Source organism: Sapajus apella, unplaced genomic scaffold (genome assembly GCF_009761245.1).
Source record: "Sapajus apella isolate SASKATOON/1434 unplaced genomic scaffold, GSC_monkey_1.0 scaffold111, whole genome shotgun sequence".
NCBI lineage: Eukaryota > Metazoa > Chordata > Mammalia > Primates > Cebidae > Sapajus > Sapajus apella.
The window spans coordinates 2,719,012-2,735,059 of record NW_022437051.1 but is presented as its reverse complement, the minus strand read 5'-3'; the positions used below and the strand labels follow the sequence as shown (position 1 = coordinate 2,735,059).

The following is a 16,048-nucleotide window of genomic DNA, read 5'->3' as shown; positions in this document are numbered from 1 at the left end:
AAGGAAGGAAGGAAGGAGAAGAGAAGAGAAGAGAAAGAAGAGAAAAGAAGAGAAGAGAAGAGAAGAGAAGAGAAGAGAAGAGAAGAGAAGAGAAGAGAAAAAGAAAGAAAGAAAGAAAGTCAGAAATTTTTATCAGGACTGTTGTAGATTCTAATAACTCTAAGTCTGCAAGTTCCCAAAGACAGAATACCCTCAAGAGAAATAGAAATTCAAATTCTAATGTCAAATTTAGCTAAAATTCCACTAGACATTTTAAAAATTTTTACTCCATTTATCCATTTAAAAGCAATTATGACAATCAAGGATGCTGGCTACCACTAAATACTAGCTATCCATAATGAAAGTTGATACAAGTTAAGAGATAATTTTATTCTTTGCACCATAATATCTTTTTGACTCTGGATTCAGCCAGAAATAACGAGCAGAAAGAGGAAAATGAGTTCTTTCTTACATTCAATGGGATATTAATTTGAAACTCAATTATAATCACTTATCTGACAACCCACTATACTATGATATTTGGTCATCATTAGTCAACCACTGAATCATAGGTAATATCCAGGGCGACTGGGCATTCGGGTAAGTCTTAAAGCTTAGCAGCCTGAAGAAATTTGAAGGAACACAACAGACATAAGTGGAATGGGATAAAGCTGAAATTTCTGAATGTGGAGAATCTCCAAAAATCAAAAGAAATGACTCAGACTGATTTATTAATGACTAAACACTATGACATATGAAGCTCAATTCATTAAAAGTGAAGAATCCAGCTTACCTATGGCAGAAAATGCATCCCTCCTACCAAAGAAAGCTATCAGAAAGAGAATAGGAACACACTCTTCTCAAGGGAGGCATAAACCTAAATAATCTCCCCACACTTCTTGCTCATCAGTTTCATTATATTTCTGATGGGTCCTGGGTTTAAATGTTCTTTAGTTCCAAGTGACACAGAAAATAATATTAATTAGCAGTCAATTTCTAACAAGTCAATTTCTCAAAAGAAGTGCTCAGCAGCATGAAGTACTATCTATAAAGCCCAGATCTCAATTGCCTTCTTTTACCCAAATTTGTACATTATGACTAATCACCACCAGTCATTAATAAATGTTACAGCCTAATAAATGTTACAGCCCCATCTATAGTACCTCCCAGAAGCACTGATTTTTTTTCCTCTAAGCTCCAATAAAGGAGGAATTGTATTTGTATTGCTTATCTTGTCTCACCAATAATGCTGTCCCCAAAGTTCTAAAACCTGCATCACTGCTTTCCAATGTGGCAGCTTACACTGCTGATGAAAACCTTAGCATAAAGCTGTAGTATAAGTGTGGTCCGCCAGGTAGAACTACTGCCACGGAAGGCTAAGGGATCTGGTTAGTAGCCTGAGCTAATGTGCATTTTCATGTTCATTCTAGAAATTAATGCTAATGAGGCTTGCTGTACAAATAGCACTTTAGAGTTTTGAAATGAGGCATGCACTGTGGTTTTCATAAATTTTAGTGGCAATTCATGAGCAAAATTAACAAAAGACACTACCAAATTTATTATGCTCTTTGATAGTTCAATGTCTTGTTACAAAGTGAGAAAATGGACTTTACAACACAACCAAAAGGTTATATTTGCATGTTATGTATTTCCACTCTGTGGAGAAATGTATTATTTCAGTAAGAAAATATTTGGCTCAAGAAAAAAAACATGTCTGGTGTCCTCATAAGAATAACATGGCTTCTCAAGGAAACTTTAAGAAAAGACAGTGAGTATCTTGCAGCTGAGCACTTAATAGATCCAGATGGCCTGGACTATAAAACATACTCCCTTTACTCTTTTATTGTGACCCTGAGGTCACAAATTATCTCCAAGACGTAAGAGTCACTCATTTTTCTAAACAGGCAGACTATTGTTCAGCATTCTATCCCATTTACCTCCGGCTGAACCTCAACAATGACAGAAGTAACTGATTCGTCCAAAACCCAGCAAAAGACAGGAAGGTCTACTGCTTTAAACATTTCAGTAAGTCCTTCCTAGTTCTAAAAAGGAAAATTATCTGAGGTTCAGTGTATCACAGGCAGTTGTACCACCTGACATTGATGGACAACATTTATACTAGTTCCTATCCTTGAAAACTGAAAAACAAATTCAAACAATTAAAACCTTTTATCAAGCTATTTTTAACTTAATAAAGAACTTATTTCAATTTGTTATGTTCAAGCATAAATACACTTTTCCTTTTTGTAAAAAAAATAAAAGTCTTCCATTATGATAATGAAATTGCCTTGAACCTGCATAGCAAATAATACACAAAATAATGTAATATACTAAATAAAGTAATAAGGTTAATTTCTTTCCTGCTGTCACTAAATTCATGCTAACAGTCTCTCTCCAGCTTGACATCAATTAATGATTTTAATTCCAGGCTCTTGTCACAGTGTTCGCTACCCTTTTCTCTAATTAAAACGGATGACGCTCGATGAAGATAAAACACACAAGACTTCTGTTTTTGTAACATTTCTATTCATTAGTATTTTTGCTTTTCAGTAAATGGCTTTTAGCACTAATTGCAGCAGAATAAGATGAAAGGAACTTTTTATGAATATATAGTCTTTATATATCCAGAAATATCCAGGTATCACCACTAAAGTGACCACACTCCTTAGGATGGAAAACAATGGTGTCCCTAAACCTCTCAGTTAAATACCAAATACCTCTGTTTCCAAAGCTATGATGCTCTAACACATGGCTTTTTTTCATGGTGTATTTTTGTAAAGCCTACAATAAAGGGTCTTTTAATGATTTTTAATTAAAAAATGTTAATGTCTACAGAAAATAGAATATACCAATATTAGTTTAACAGAAAAAAATGTTTTTAATAAATTTCAGATTGCTACATATCAGATAGTTGTTGACTACCTTCAAAACGATGTTCAGGATCTTGCAAGCAACTCTCTTGGGAAACCTTTTACCCCCAACTTACGGCACTGCCATCCAGAAGCCTCAATCTGGGAACAATAGTTCGTGGATCTTTTCCCAACACCATTTCTTCTCTCAAAAAGTCAGTAGAAATTGATCAAATAAAACTCAAATTCATGACATAATGAAACTTATGCTACAAAACAACTGAAGGAACCGTTGGTTGCAAAAGCAGTTTCGGCCCACTGATTGAAGCCTTTCTTTGGCTCTCAGAGTACTTCAGCAGGTGGCAGGCTTCAAAAATACCGCGGCTCAACTCATCCACCCTTTGGGTGATCCTCCCCCTGCCACGTGAATCTAACAACTGCCCCCTAACAGTAGGTAAGTTGCCAGTTTGGTGCCTATGTTGAATTCCCCAAAGAGAGGTACTATTCCACTAAATTTCTTACCCTAATAACAGTTCCAATTTTAAGCGGGATTTTAATATCTTTGTCATATTACGGTAAAGGCTGATTGAGAAGAAAGGACTTCCATATTCTAAATGGGTCCTGAAAAAAATTTTCTTGAGTGAAAACAAGTGTTTTAAAGGTACACTTCCAACTCCAGGGAAGAATGTAAGTTGCTGAAATCCATAGTGGTCCCTTAGAACAGGTGGGAGGGAAAGTTAACTTGCATTCCTTAATGCTAAAATGAAATGGAACCAGTTTTAAAATACAAAATGGTTTAAAGTGAAAAAGAGATAAAAGAAAGCATTCACAGAGAGACTACTAACCACTAATACAATGACAACTTGTAAAGAATTCAGAAAGTTAAAAGACTGCCTACCTTCCCTTCCATGAGCCCTTGTGCTTCGTGGGAGGGAGACAGAACATGAGGGTAGAATTTTTCCTGTTTGCTAAATTACACATACTCTTGGGAACAAGATCTAGCTCCCAGACTGCCATCTCTATGAAGCAAGTCTCTGCTAACTCCAGCCCAACCAATCTTTCCCCTTTCCAAAGCTCTGTAATCACCTATTTTAACAATTACCATATTGTCTTTTCCCCCAAGCTCAGAGATAGGGTATTGCTCTGTTGCCCTGACTGGAGTACAGTAGAATGATCATAGCTCACTTTAGCCTTGAACTCCTGGACTCAAGCCATCCTCCCACACTAGCCTCCTGAGTATCTGGGACTACAGGTGCACATCACTGTGCCCAGCTAATTTTTTAAAAATTTTAGAGACAGAGTCTTGCTATGTTGCCCAGGCTGGTCTCAAACTCCTGGCCTCAAGTGATCCTCCCACCTCAGCCTTCAGAGCAGCCTTACATCAATTTTTTAATGTTAACATGTATAAATCTTTTTCTATTAACAAAGGCAAGGGATCCCTGAGAGAGGGAAAAAAATTATTAAAATAATAATTTTAAAAGGACTTATGCTATCTGATATGGTTTGGCTGTGTCCCCAACCAAATCTCATCCTGAATTGTAATTCCCATTATCTCCACGTGCCATGGGAGGGACCAGGTGGAGATAGTTGCATCATGGAGGTGAGTTCCCCCTCCTGTTATCCAGCTAGTGAGTTAGTTCTCACAAAATCTGATGGTTTTATAAGGGGCTCCCCCTTTTGCTGGGCTCTCATTCTTCTCTTTCCTGCCACCAGGTGAAGGACGTGTTTGCTTCCCCTCCTGTAAGTTTCCTGAGGCCTCCCAAGCCCTGTGGAACTGTGAGTCAATTAGACCTCTTTACAAATCACCCAGTCTCGGATATGTCCTTACAGCAGCGTGAGAACGGACTAATATACTATCTTATACACTTAATATATTGTGAAACCACAAACAGTTCTCTTATGCTCACTAATAAAACACTAGAATAATACTTTCCTAACGAACACACACGAACACATCTCTATAGATACGCACTCCAGTCATGTGCGGGCTTTCATAGGTATTAGAGCACCTACAGTTATTGCCAGTGCAGAGAGATGCACTTAAGCCAAATATATCTAGGACAGCACTCATCAGAAATCAAACTGCATTTTCCTACTTCATTTGCAGTCTCTGTCAGTAAAATCAGTTTCAAATATATAGTATGCCTAAGGCTTAATTTTCCTCAAGTATTCATCTATATTTTTTCCTTTTTTTTTTTTTTTTTTTTTTACCAGACAGGCTCTCACTCTGTGGCACAAGCTGGAGTGCAGGGGCACAATCACAGCGGCTCACTGCAGCCTTGAACTCCTGGGCTGAAGCTATGCTCTTGCCAAAGTGTTAGCATTACAAAGTGTTGGGATTACAGGTGTGAATGAACAGACCCAGTAAAGTACTTATCTAAGTAGTTAAGTTCTACAAAGCAGGTTAACAGATTCTTAAAAATTCTTATTTAACTGTGCAATAAAAATTAAAAAACAATTTGAAACTTATCCTATTGATTAGAAGTGACTTTTCTGAAGGATTCACGAGGTCAAAGAAACAGGAAAAATGCTGCTACAGGATAGAAAAAATGTTTCCCATCAAAAAGTTAATTTTTAAAAGGCAGTCTTTGAATGACAATAAGTGATGTGAATGCAAAGATTATTGTTAGGAAAACAATCATGTATCACCTGCTGAACAGGATCCTACCAACTGAGATGATGAAAAAAAGTCTGTCAAAAGTTCACGTGATTACTCAAAGCAGGTATGACTGAGAACAGTTGGTCAAATTAGAAAGAGAGGAAACAGCATGCAGAAATTTCACATAAACTTGCAAAATGACACACCAAGAACGGGGAGTATCCCACTGAAGGACACAGATAGTTCTCATATTGAAAACACAAGGCTTTGAAGAATGATTAAAACATTAAATAATGGAAAGTTTCAAATCATCTATTTCCTAAGGAGATTGATAAATATTCCTTCTATATTGCGAGGATTTCATAAGAAATTAATTAACTTTTTCCTATCTCCACTAGAAGCAGTCAGTATCCCTGGAAATATTCCCAAGCGTAGCTTACTATGTAGATATAGATGATAATATTGTAGGATCTTTCGATGGCTGAGTAACTACAAAGTACAAGCCAGTTAACATTACAAACCTCGTTTCATAGAAGGAATAACATGAAGAGAATATTATTTGAGAGTTGGGGAGTTGGGCCAGATGTCACAGCTAATATTTCATGTTTCAAAACATCTTTCCCTCTTTCTGACCCTCTTTTCCATCTGTCTGTTCACACAGACCAGATCTTGATCCAGAAAACATTTAGCATGATTTTCCAAGAAAGCATAAAAATGCAAAATAAATCAAGATGAAAATAGATGTCAGCTTAAAAGTATGTAGGTGTGGACAATATGTACTTTATAGGAAAAAAATGATTAGAATGTCACAGATCCATATGCTAACAGTGGTGTTAATACAGATAAATTTTTGTTTTCCAATTTTAATTTTATGGGTTTTCTCCCCAAATATTTCCATAGTTTTTAGTACAAGAATAAACTTAGAACTAGAGCTTAAAAAGGGAAATGTTTTAAGCAAGTGAGAAAGGTGAGAAAGAGAAAACTGAAAAAGGAGCAGTTGAGAGCACGTACTTTTAAAAGTCCATAAAACAGAAGCCAGAAGGTAGAGAGAGGTTACAACACTGCCTTAAACTTGCTCGCAGTTCTACAAAACAATCAACTCCGGTTCCTCTCGCCTGTTAGAGGAGTGAGCTGGACAGGCTGGGCCAGGAGTCAATGGTCTACTCGCCGTCGGTAGGGCCCCAGTGACTCAGAATATTGCAGGATGTCAGTATTCCAGGAAAACAAAAAGTGAGGGGCTGAGAGGATGTTTTGAGAAGAAATAAATTTGGAGGATGGTGACTCTCTGTTTCTATCTTGGTGACTCATGATGTACATGAACTTGGTAGAATTTTGAGAAATAACAGAGTAGAAAAATATGCACACATTGGTTTAAACAAGCGCTTCTCAAACGTTTCTGTACACAGAACGTACTCTCTGCTGCTGAACACTGGGCAATCCTGTGCCACACAGTGTATTTACTACCACTTAAAAACACACGGAGGTATCACTGGAGCAAAAACAACAGAAAGCCAACATGTTCTTTGCGATGTTTGGTCAACAGAGAACTCTATCACTGGGCTTCGTACGGGCGGCTAAGTGGACCTGGTTACACAGATCACTTAATTGGAACATGTTCTGTTTGGAGTTTGGAGCCTAAACCTTCAGTGTGGTGGAAAGGAGCCAGCAGAGGCGCTGTCCCTAGGCATGCCTGAAAGTCAGAGGCAGGAAGCACTAAATTCACAGTTTTGCTTAGTTTCCCAGTCTATCTCCAATGCAGCCAACATCTCTGAAAAGACAGGGTACCTAGGTTCAGCACTCGGAATGAGGAAGTCAAAACAGCATGTCAGAGAGCCGTTAACTTCTCCCTTGGCATCATGCCCAGACTCCCTACTTCTCAAGAAGACTGTACTCATGGAGACTCTGGTCTGAGGCAGGGCAGGACTGGCAGAGCAGAGCACAGCTCCATACAGTGATCCTCCTAGTCCTTTCCTCCCACATGGATGGCATTTACTCAAGACTAACTTCACAGTGTTGGTAGCAAGGGATGGAAAGGGAAGGAAGTTAGCAAGAACGGAGTCAAACTTAATCTCGGACCTTGCTCAGAACAATCTAGTTTATGGTCACCATCTAAATATATCTTAACATTGTAGAAAAAACATTTAAAATTATAGTCATAGCCCTTTCAGTTTTTCAATATTTGTATCTTGAGCAATATTCAGGATTCACAGAGGTATACAGGCAAAAAAAGTTTTGGTTTGTGGACAATCTTAAGTCATGGGAAATGTCAGGTTTTCTATTTTTATATGGAATCAGTCAAAATAATTTTTGGGACTCAAATAGCTACAGTGGTAAGTGATGTCTCAGGAGATGTTTCACTACTGGCCAGCAATGAGGGAAAGGCTGTAAGGAGAATATAAGTAGTGGCTTATTTATTTTTATTGACTCCTCCAGCCAAAATTTTTTCAAGGAAGCTGCAGTTTCCATTCAGGAAGAACACTGTCAACACCACAGACAGAACAGAAAGGAGGACATGTGAAGGAAACTTTCCCTATAAAATACAAGCACCAGACATACTCCACTTTGTAGTTGAGTCCATTTCTTGCATTCATTTGCTCTATTACAAAATCCATGAGTTTAAATAAAACATTTGCAAAAAGTTGTTATTGAAATACAAAGCCAAAGTAAAATAATTTTCTTAAATTATGAGCCTAATTGATTTTTTTTAATGGACCATTCACTTGTTCCTTGACCCTGAAAGATTTGTATTTTAGGCCTCCTGTACATTGTAAATTCATTACAATCAACCAAGTTCCCAGAAGTATTGCATCATTAGAGGTACAGAGACAGAAATTAAAAGCAAAACTGTGAAGTGAACTGTGCCTCAGGAAAATTAATAATACAAGTGAAACCATTATGTAAAAATCATTGTTTGACTAGAAATATTTGTCCAAGCATCATAAAAGTATTTTGGAAAACGTTAATAGAATTCTGCATGGAAACATAGCAGTCACCTTAAATGGCAAAGAATAAATATTTAGAACATGAAAAATGGCACAGGATTAATGAAGTTATTCCCTGTGGCAGGTATCAAGATAGAGGGGAGTTACAATGTTTCTGTCGCTCAGATTACTCTCTGAGTACATTACATATTTGCCTGTGGAGAAGTCTGATTTCATACATTTACCTGGTATTGGCTCCTCCTTTAGGGAGAAGAAACTCTTCTAGGATAGAAGTTTATACTTCTGAGCCACTAAATGCCATGTCACATACACTAAGGAAGACTATGCACCCAAACCCAAAAATAGTTCACTAATAAGTTTGGAAATCCCAAAATTGATGAAGATTAGAAAGAGTCCCACAAAGCAAGGTGAAATGATTTGTTAAAAATAGAAATTGAGGCCAGGTGTGGTGGCTCACGCCTGTAATCCCAATTCTTTGGGAGGCCAAGGTGGGCAGATCACAAGGTCAGGAGTTCAAGACCAGCCTGACCAATGTGGTGAAACCCCATCTCTACTAAAAATACAAAAAATTAGCCGGGCATGGTGGTACAGGCCTGTTGCCCCAGCTACTCAGAAAGCTGCGGCAGGAGAATCACGTTAACAAGGAGGCGGAGGGTGCAATGAGCTAAGATTCACCACCATATTCCAGCCTGGACAACAGGGCTAGACTCTGTTTTAAAAAATAATAATTATTAATAAAAATAAAAATTGAGGAATAACCAGCAGACTTGCTTCGTAAATTTAAAATTCGTATTTTTCCAACATACATTTTCTACCCTGAAAAGGTACAGAGACTCAGAATAACCATTCTTCTCAAAAAATCCTCAGTGGTATTAGAAAGATGAATGAAAAAATACCCAAACACGAATCTCTTTTACATAAAACTGTTGTAGTGAACTATTTTCAGTTGTTTCATTCATTAAGCATTAGACTGAAGGCATCCTAGCTTTAGATTTATGGCAGGAATGCTGCACCTGATTTCAAAGATGCTGGGCTACAATCCTAGGTATGGACAGTACTTAGCTTTATAATCTTCATCAAGGTCCAAGAAACTCACTTAAATCCTAGATTATTTAAAGTAAAATTGGCATAGTACCTCTCGCTGTGGCTGCTCAGAAAATGAAATGTGATGACAGAGAGAAGCTCACCGTGATCCTATAAACTCTAATAACAGAAGTGTGAGATGGCTTTCTCACCCCCTGGAATTATAATGAGAAAAATTCTAATCACTTAGAAAAATGGTTTTCGAGTGCCTGCTTAGTGTAACTCTTTTCATTCATTTCATTGGTCTTTAAGTTCTCAACATGGAAATGATTCAACAATAGATAACAATCTTTCCGGAAGACCTGGAAAACTTAAGTGGAAAATGTCACAAAATGTGAAGATGGTGAAATAGAAGGAGAATCAAGAAATAAGTGTCAGGTTTCAAAGAAAAACAACACAATGAATAACAGCCTCCTGAACTCTTACTATACTTAAAATGTAATATAAAAATTCAAAGAGTTTTATTTCCAGAAGAGCATTTCTTTAAAGTTATTATAATATACTAAATATCCATATATCAGTGAGGCAGGATTTTAAGTACTTTCTGTGTTATTTAAAAAGTAATAGTAAATTCAGATTCATGTTTGTTTATTCATCTAATATGCTGTTCTATCTCCTATGCAAAAGATCTTAACTAAAGCAATTAAAATCTACCTTGATGTCTCAAATACATATCAGGTTTTTGTAAAAAAGATGTCTCTTTACAATATTTTCGCCCACAATTATCAGTAGTTGGGTTGACACAAGAAATACAAAAAGTAATTAAATGCAAAATCTTTACATTAAAAAAGAAGAAAGTAGAAGGAAAAAAAAAGAACTTCTTTCTAAGGAGGTTTAATCAAGTAACTGAAGTCTACCTCTCCTGTTCCTGCTTCATTCGAATCCTCTCCTCTTCTGACGTAAAGGATTCCTGTATTTTTATTTTACCCGTTTTCTCAATCTTGTCATCTTTTCGATGTTTGCCAAACCTGTTAATAACAAAAAATTCTAACTTGTCAATATATACAAAATGAGCTTTCGTTCATTTGTGGTAATGATATGTACCCAAGGAAATGAATGTTAGCTTCTTCAAAACAGGGACCAGGTGTCTTCTGCAGTCAATAATTTGCGTCAGGACTAGTATCTTCAATTAGATTATTTTATTCATTTTAAATTACAACTTTCCAGAGAAAACTCTTTAGGAAAATGGTCTCAATGGCAATTTTTCTTTTAGCAAAACAAAAACAAACAACAATAGACTTGTGGTTTATCCTTATTAAACAATTAATACATCTGTAGGACTAAGTGCTGAATACTTCAGATGCTGGAGAAAGAAAGATATGCATTGGAGTGGGTTTTGCTTGGGCCTAAAGAATGATGATCCACAATCATCTAGTTAATAATCTCTCCATAAACAACTATTCTTTGTTTTCACAGCCAGGCTGATTGGAAACATTCATCATAGTTTAAAAACTGACAAAGAAGGACATATTTGCAAGGTTTAAAGTACAACGGATAATTTACACAGCTAGAATACTTTGTGCTTTAATTCAATTCAAAGGTTTAAGGTATTCTCATCAAATACTCTCCTTAATGGGATGAAAAGCAATTGCTGAATGTGGCATCTTTGACTTGGAAATCTACATCTGATCAAAAACAAACACATGGAACAAACCCATGATTCAAAAACAGTCCAACAAACTTCTGCAGATGGGTGCTGAGCTCTTTAATAAAACACTAACATTATTCTCTTCTGGCATCCAAAATATCCCAGAACCCTCCAACTTGGTATCAATTCCTTTCCCAGCTCCATTATTTTTCTCTATAAAAGACCACATTGCCTGGAATGCACACACTCTATATCTGTAAGCAGTCTTCATCTGCAATGCATTGGTCACCAGATGTTTCAAAAAAGAAACATTTTATAGACAGTCACACGACTAAGCATTCAGAAATAATTAAAGTATATTGAGTATTTCTTTCAGAAGAATAACAGGAATCTGGCTTACTGTGACAATTTCATATCAAAAAAGAGGGCCAGGCCCAGTGGCTCACACCTGTAATCCCAGCACTTTGGAAGGCTGACACAGAAGGATCGCTTGAGCTCAGGAGTTCAAGAACAGCCTGGTCAACATAGTAAGACCTCATCCCTACTAAATATGAAAACAATGTAATATAAAGTAGCCATAATCCCAGCTACTCCAGAAGCTAAGGCAGAAGGATCACTTCTGCCTCAGCTTCTGGAGTAGGATCGCTTGAGCCTGGGAGTTTGAAGCTGCGTGAGCCATGATGGTGCCACTGTGCTCCAGCCTGGGAAAAAGAGGGAGACCCTGTTTCAAAAAGAAAGAAAGAAAGAAACAGAAGAGGAAAGGGTCCCAAAGTTGACATAAAAGAGAAAAAATTATTTCTGTTAATGTGTTTTTTGATAGCCTAGATTTTTTTATTAATACAAATCTGATTTCAAATACTTATCTACATATGAATTAAAGTATATGTGAGCATTCCTCATATATTGATTAAAATAACACTATATTTGAAAGGGGTTTATAAATATGGAAAGTATTCTTAAATGTTAAAACAGAAAAAAGGTAAGACACCACCATCACTTCTTTAAAACTTACATACACTATATGGCAATCAAAACTGGCTATAAATTAACTTTATAAGGCAAATCTATGCTTAAAATTAAATTTTTGATCACGGCAATTACAAAAAAGAAAAAGAGAAAATTCTCCAGAACTTAAATCCAGAATCTGATCACGTTTCACAAGGTGTAAAATACATATTCTGTATTCAAACTAAAAAGTACAAAACACTAATAATTTGCACTATTTTTGTCAATGTATCAATAATGCCTCAGAATTATGCACAATGATGGGCTTTCCAGGTGAATAAATGAAAGAAAAATTATTAAAAACTGATACATTTCAGGAGAAGTCAACATCTAAAATATCACACCCATTCATCAGATGAAAATGTATTGGGCATCTACCATGCATGCAGGGCTTATTTGGGACACCCAGGCTACAAACAGTAAACAGAGCACATTAGGTCGTTTTAACTGCCATAGAGCTTCGACTGCTTATCTTTAGGAAATGTATTAGCATATAACACATCAGAGTGCACGGTGCTAAGGGGGAAAGCAAAGCAGAGTAAGAAGACCCAGAGTGACGGGGAAGAGCCTACTTCATGCTGGAAGATGGCCTTTCTGGTAAGTCCACATGTGAGCAGAGATCTGAGCTAGAAGGAGTCAGCCACGTTGGCTGAGTCAGCAAGGCACAGGGGCAGGCAAGTGCGAAGGCCTTGAGGCACAGGCAGGCTGAGTGTCTTTGAGGAACAGCAAGGGCAGTGACAGGGCTAGAATGGGAAAAGGCAAAGAGAAGGCAGCAGGAAAGGAAGTAGAGTGGCAGCAGGGGCCAGACCACGTGGGTTCTTGTTCACCACACAGGATTTTGGACTTTACTGAGATGACGTGAAAAATACTGAAGGATTTGGAAGAGAGGAGCAGCACTGGTGACATTCTAATGATCCTGGATGCAGTGTGAAGAAAGAAAGCACTGGAAGCGAAAAGCTGAAATCAGGGAGAACGGTCAGGAGGCCATGGTGATGAACCAGCTGGCAGTGGAGGAGAGGGAGAGAAGTGCTTAGTTTCTGGACATATTTTGACAGCAGCACCAATAAAATTTGCTAATAGGGAGGTCACAGACGTTAAGGAAAGAGAGTCACTGATGACTCCAGGGTTTAGCCAAGCAACTAGAAGAAACGAGTTGCCGTCCAGAGAGATCTACAGAGCCAGGGAAGGAAGAGGTTTGGTGGACTTGGGGGTTAGGATGACGTAATAGCAAAAATTCAAGGAACAGCAGGGGGCTGGATGGATTAATCTGAGTGTCATCAGATAGCGTTTAAAGCCAGGGCAATCGCTTCATCCTGGACGTTCTACAACACTGACGCATCTCAGAGTATAAAATGTACTAAGTCCTAACTTCCAGAAAAGTGTAAGTTCAAATTTTAATACATCATATTTACTTATAATGAGGTATTCCTATAGGTAAATCATTTTAACCATTTAGTGTTTCTGTTCACAACTTTCAAATGATACAATGTTGCCATATTGACTTACTGGTTTTTAAGACAGCCTGCTGATTCACATTCCTACATTCCAAATGGTATGAATACACCTCTGCATCGTACTTGAGAAACGCCATGCAATCACACACAGAACAACATGTTCTCTTTCTGTACCAAAAGGTACCGTTTAGTCTTGTAAGAAATAGTGTACATATGCTCCTTAAGTTAGTAATGGTGAGGAAAGATTTAGATTGGTAGATTTGGCATGTTTTACAACAGTTTAGATATTTTCAGCCCAAAGCTAATGTTGCGTTCATCAGCTATGTCAAAATCTTTTTGGAAAACGGTATTGGTCCTATATTGTAAAGAAGGTTTCAGTTTGCCCACCAGGTCTCATATATATAATATATATATATATGAACTGAGTCCATCAACCTTCACCTTTTTCTCTTAAGTACATATGACATTTTTAAAAGAGTAGAATCCTGATTCATACCTAAGGATTGCATATTTTCCCATTGTGTTTGATATCAAAATATTAACTAGTTTCCTACACCACCCCCTAATCACTGGAATAACTATTTCATTATTTGTAAGTGTATTACCAAGCTGTTATAACACACTTTCCTTTTCCAAGAGTATAGATTTGGCCGCATGCAGTGGCTCATGCCTGTAATTCCAGCACTTTGGAAGGACAAGGCAGGCAGATCACTTGAGGTCAGGAGTCCAAGACCAGCCTGGGCAACATGACAAAACCTAATCTCCATTAACAATACAAAAATTAGCTGGGTGAGGTGGTGCATGCCTGTAGTCTCAGCTACTCAAGAGGCTGAGGTGTGAGGATTGCTTGAGCCTGGGAGGTAGAGGCTGCAGTGATCCATTATTAAGAGTGAGAAACCTTGTCTCAAAAAAAAAAAAAAAAAAAAAAAAAAAGCCAGATTCAAGATTAATGTATGAAAATTAAAGAAACCATAGGTAAAATGTTTATAGGTAAGTATTGGACATTTCTTTCAGTAACTGCTTTAGTTAATATGTTATGTGATTTCTTTAAGGTATAATATAAAATCAGAGCATATTACTTAATAATTGGGGCAAAAATGGATCACTCAGTTTCATGACAAATGAAATAAACTATAAGTAAAAAAAAAAAATACCAACCATTCTAAAATGTAAAAAAGAAAAAAAGTATCTATATCCATATTTACCCTAATAGCCAATATATTCTACTGCACTTCTTAATTTATAGTTGCTTAACTCCTGAAAAGGGGAGGGAGTCATTGAAAAATTTCACCTATACATATACTGTGAGGTCAGTTTCACAGTTGAAATTGGCAATCAGCCAATGAAGTCAATCAACAGCAAAATGCTCAAAAACCTGGCTATTAATTATGTGTATGTTATCACCTTTTAAAAGCCATGGATGAATGTCAGATGGGTCACTTTCCAAGAAACAGTATAGCGGAAGAGATACCGTGCTAATTCTCTATCCAGCACCAAACACATTCTCAGCACAGAATAAGCGTGCTCTGACCGACTCACACAAAGGTTCAGAGAAAACTCTACTACCCAGCAGGCGTGAGGCTGAAAGGTAAAGTGGCCACCTACACTGGTACCTCAGGACGAATTTGCTAGTCATGCATTAAGACATATTAACATAGGAGAATGACTATTTTTTTTTTTTTTGAGATAGAGTCTCACTCTGTCACCATGCTGGAGGGTGAGTGCAGTGGAGCAATCCAATCTTAGCTTACTGCAACCTCCAAGGTTCATGCCTTCCTCCTACCTCAGCCTCCTGAGTAGCTGGGACTACAGGTGCGTGCTACCTACCAAGCTCAGCTAATTTTTGTATTTTTGTTGGTAGAGATGAGGTTTTCCATATTGGCCAGGTGGGTTTGTTTTTTTTTTTAATTTGAGACATAGGCTTGCTCTGTTCCCCAGGAAGCAGTGAAGTAGTGCAGCCTCAGCTCACTGCGGCCTCCACCTCCCAGGTTCAAGTGATTCTCCTGCCTCAGCCTCCCAAGGAGCTAGGACTACAGTCTTGCACCACCACACCTGGCTAATTTTTGGATTTAAGGCAGGGTTTCGCCACGTTGGCCAGGCTGATCTCAAACTCCTGGCCTCAAGTGATCCACCTGCATCAGACTCTCGAAGTGCTGTGAGCCACTGCATCTGGCCAGACCTTAAAAATAATAAAAAATAACAATAAAATGAAGTAGAGGGATAAAAAGAAAATGCCTTTAAAAAGTTGAGAGAAATGAAAAACTGCTTAGATGCTTAGAGGTAGTGCTGCTTTGGGAGTGCAGGTACACTTTTAAAAATGTCACAACTGCACCAAAAACTCCTTCGCAGAAAGAGGCAGTGGGTGAACCCTGGTTAATTCAGAGTAGAATTGCCTGTAACATGTCTTAAAGGTATGGCTTTCTTCATAAAGGACACAGCAATGTCTTCATTCAGCTAAAGTAATCTCAAACTAATCTGCTAAATGGGTTTTACAATGACAGGTTACAAATGAGATCACTGCTGTCTGCCAAATCAATCATATGTACCAT

The 16,048-nt window shown here is 37.6% G+C and overlaps 1 protein-coding gene across 24 annotated transcripts in view; it reads right to left on the bottom strand.

The window, feature by feature from the left end:
- The window catches only part of PARD3 (par-3 family cell polarity regulator), a 706,589-nt gene that overhangs the window by 164,772 nt on the left and 525,769 nt on the right, over positions 1–16,048 (bottom strand). For 20 of the 24 annotated variants that reach the window (XM_032259797.1, XM_032259804.1, XM_032259806.1 and 17 more), the window contains one exon: positions 10,310–10,420. The exons of the other annotated variants lie outside the window; for them this stretch is intronic. In XM_032259797.1, the coding sequence (XP_032115688.1) occupies positions 10,310–10,420 (111 nt within the window). The remainder of the gene's footprint in view (positions 1–10,309; positions 10,421–16,048) is intronic. 24 annotated transcript variants of the gene reach the window in all.